The 2,500-nt window shown below is 52.6% G+C and overlaps 1 protein-coding gene across 28 annotated transcripts in view; it reads right to left on the bottom strand.

Moving 5' to 3' along the window:
- The window catches only part of celf2 (cugbp, Elav-like family member 2), a 128,565-nt gene that overhangs the window by 11,087 nt on the left and 114,978 nt on the right, over positions 1-2,500 (bottom strand). For 11 of the 28 annotated variants that reach the window (XM_035528665.2, XM_035528660.2, XM_081723965.1 and 8 more), the window contains 2 exons: positions 1,526-1,660; positions 421-549 (listed from right to left, as the gene is read on the bottom strand). In XM_035528665.2, the coding sequence (XP_035384558.1) occupies positions 421-549; positions 1,526-1,660 (264 nt within the window). The remainder of the gene's footprint in view (positions 1-420; positions 550-1,525; positions 1,661-2,500) is intronic. The other 17 variants (XM_035528670.2, XM_035528673.2, XM_081723967.1 and 14 more) reach the window with 6 other exon arrangements.

Here is a 2,500-nt window from a genome sequence, read left to right as displayed (position 1 = left end):
GTTCGGGGGAAACAGACCCAAAACCAGTTCACCCAGCATCCCACCTCGCAGAGACGTCCAAGCAGACGCTTCCGGCCTAGCGAACCGTTCATTTCCTGAACTGGACAGAAACAACACACCGAGTACACGCAGCACGAAGAGTACATACACACACACACACGCACATATCTATAGCGACAGTCAGAAAGAACGCTCATGCACACATCCGCGCACACGAACACGCGCACAAACAGCAAACTCCCATCAAGCCCAGGGAGGTGCCCTTTGTACATTTAACGGTTAAATACTTTCATCCGTGTGAGCGTTTGCGTTTCTGTGTGCAATGGGCGCACCGGGCATCTCTCTGGGCGTGTGCGCACGGCGGGCGTTATGTGGGCGTGCTGGGTGGGATGAGCGAGGTGCGCGCAGGGCTGTACTCACTGTTGACGCTACCTGCTAGTGCGTTGATGTTGTTGAGGCCCACGGTGGCCCCTGCCAGTCCCTGCAGTGTGCCCAGGGACCCCAGAGAGCTCATGGCCCCCGCGCTGGAGTTAGCCGTGGACCCTGCTGCTGAGGGAGAGAGGGAGGGAGAGAGAGAGAGAGAGAGAGAGAGAGAGAGCGAGAGAGGCGGAAAACAGTGAGAAACAGACAATAGGACCCAAAGAGACACAGGAACAGAGAAAAAGAAAGAGGGGGATAGAGAGAAAGAGACAGGAAATGGAAGAGACAGCAGGAGAAAACGAGACAGGAAAAGAGAAAAAAGATGCACAGAATGTTATACTGCACAGAAACAAACTGAAAGACTCACATTTTTTCCATTTAAACGTCATCCTCTCTTACACACACACACACACACACACACACACAGCATATGCACGCAGGTGGTGGTGTAAAAGATGGGTACAATGAATGGTGAAGAGGAAGAGGAGGAGTATGAAGAAAGGCTTTGAAAAAAGGCACGACATTCATGGGGGCAGACTTACGATCTGTGGGATCAACACTTTCTCATTTACCCACGACTGACTGAGAGAGGGAGCGAGAGTGCGAGAGTGTGTTATGAAAAGAGCGATGAAGTGAGAGAGATGAAAAGAGAAGTGTCAAAGCAATGTGCTCTGGGAAAATAACAGTCCAGCCTCCTGCCCATGTATCTCTACTCAGGAAATATTTTCCCAGCAAACAGTTCCACTCCTCGCGGAAAAATTCCCAAATGGGTGAATCACGATTAGAACTCGCGAGGGCTGTGGAATTTACGCCGTCAAACACCTAACAAAGCCAGAGCGTGACGATGGCCACATCCCCGGAGCCGTCCCGAGACACTGCACGGGACCCCTCCCTCACACACACGCACACGCACGCACGGCCCAAACGCCGGGACACAAGCGTGAAAGGCTAAGAACGGCGAGAAGGGGGTGGAAAAATAAACTCACACAACGGCTAAAATAAAACCAGAAAAAACAAAAGAAGGACCAACGGCGCGATGGCTACGACTCCGACGAGGAGGACGACGATGGTGGTGATGGGGGTGATGGAGGCTGCCGCTGGTTACCTGGGCTGGCCAGGGCTCCCAGTGACCCGGTGCTGGAGGTGAGGGCACCAGCGGTGGAGGGGCTGGCCGAACTCTGAGCGGCCGCGGCAGCAGCGGCCAGAGTGGCCAGATTCTGTAACTGCAGAGCATTCATACCTAAAGAGAGAGAGAGGGTCAGCGTGTGTGTGTGTGTGTGTGTGTGTGTGTGTGTGTGTGTGTGTGTGTGTGAAAAGATCGGTAGGATGGTGGCCATGAACAAACGAATGTGCTAGCATGTGTGGTTTTTGCGTGTGTGTGTGTGTGTGTGTGTGTGTGTGTGTGTATGTGTATGTGTATGTGTGTGTGTGTGTGCGTGTGTGTGGGGGGGGGTATGTTGGGCACTACACACACACACATACACACACACACACACTCTCACACACACACTGCTCTACTATGCTCGGTGAGTAAAGTGGAGGATCGAAGAGGAGAATGCACAGAATGTATCGTATATACACTCTCGATGTATATACTGCAAACTATGAGTTAACACACAGGTAACACAAACACACACACACAGCAAACACAAGTTAAGATGCCCCGACTACTCTAGTTGCTATCAGAGGCGACCAGAGTGACTGAAGTCATTTCGATCGATACGGCAAGCCCCGCCTTGCTCATTTGCATGTGCTGCATGCAATGAATCGTGCTCTTCCAGGACTCACGGTGACCACAGGGTTTCAAAGCTCCAAGCTCCAAGCTCCAAATTCTGGGACAGTTGAGAGCTTCTTCAGACGCGCTTCAGACAGCGAGCTGCCCTAGTGCAGGAAACGTCCACGGACCGTATGTCTTCTGCATCAAATGCACTGTTGTATCCCACTACCACTTTATTAGCATGTTTTTCTCTGTTCTGGGAACAGCCTCACGTCTTCGCTGCGCGGCTCTCGAAAGGTGCTGGAGATGTCCGCATCGCGCGTCCACGCTGAGCCCTTCTGGGCGTCTACCCCGTCCCACAGG

This window comes from Electrophorus electricus, chromosome 11 (assembly GCF_041902795.1).
Source record: "Electrophorus electricus isolate QZ-2024a chromosome 11, ASM4190279v1, whole genome shotgun sequence".
Classification (NCBI taxonomy): domain Eukaryota; kingdom Metazoa; phylum Chordata; class Actinopteri; order Gymnotiformes; family Gymnotidae; genus Electrophorus; species Electrophorus electricus.
This window is presented reverse-complemented; position numbering and strand designations above follow the sequence as displayed.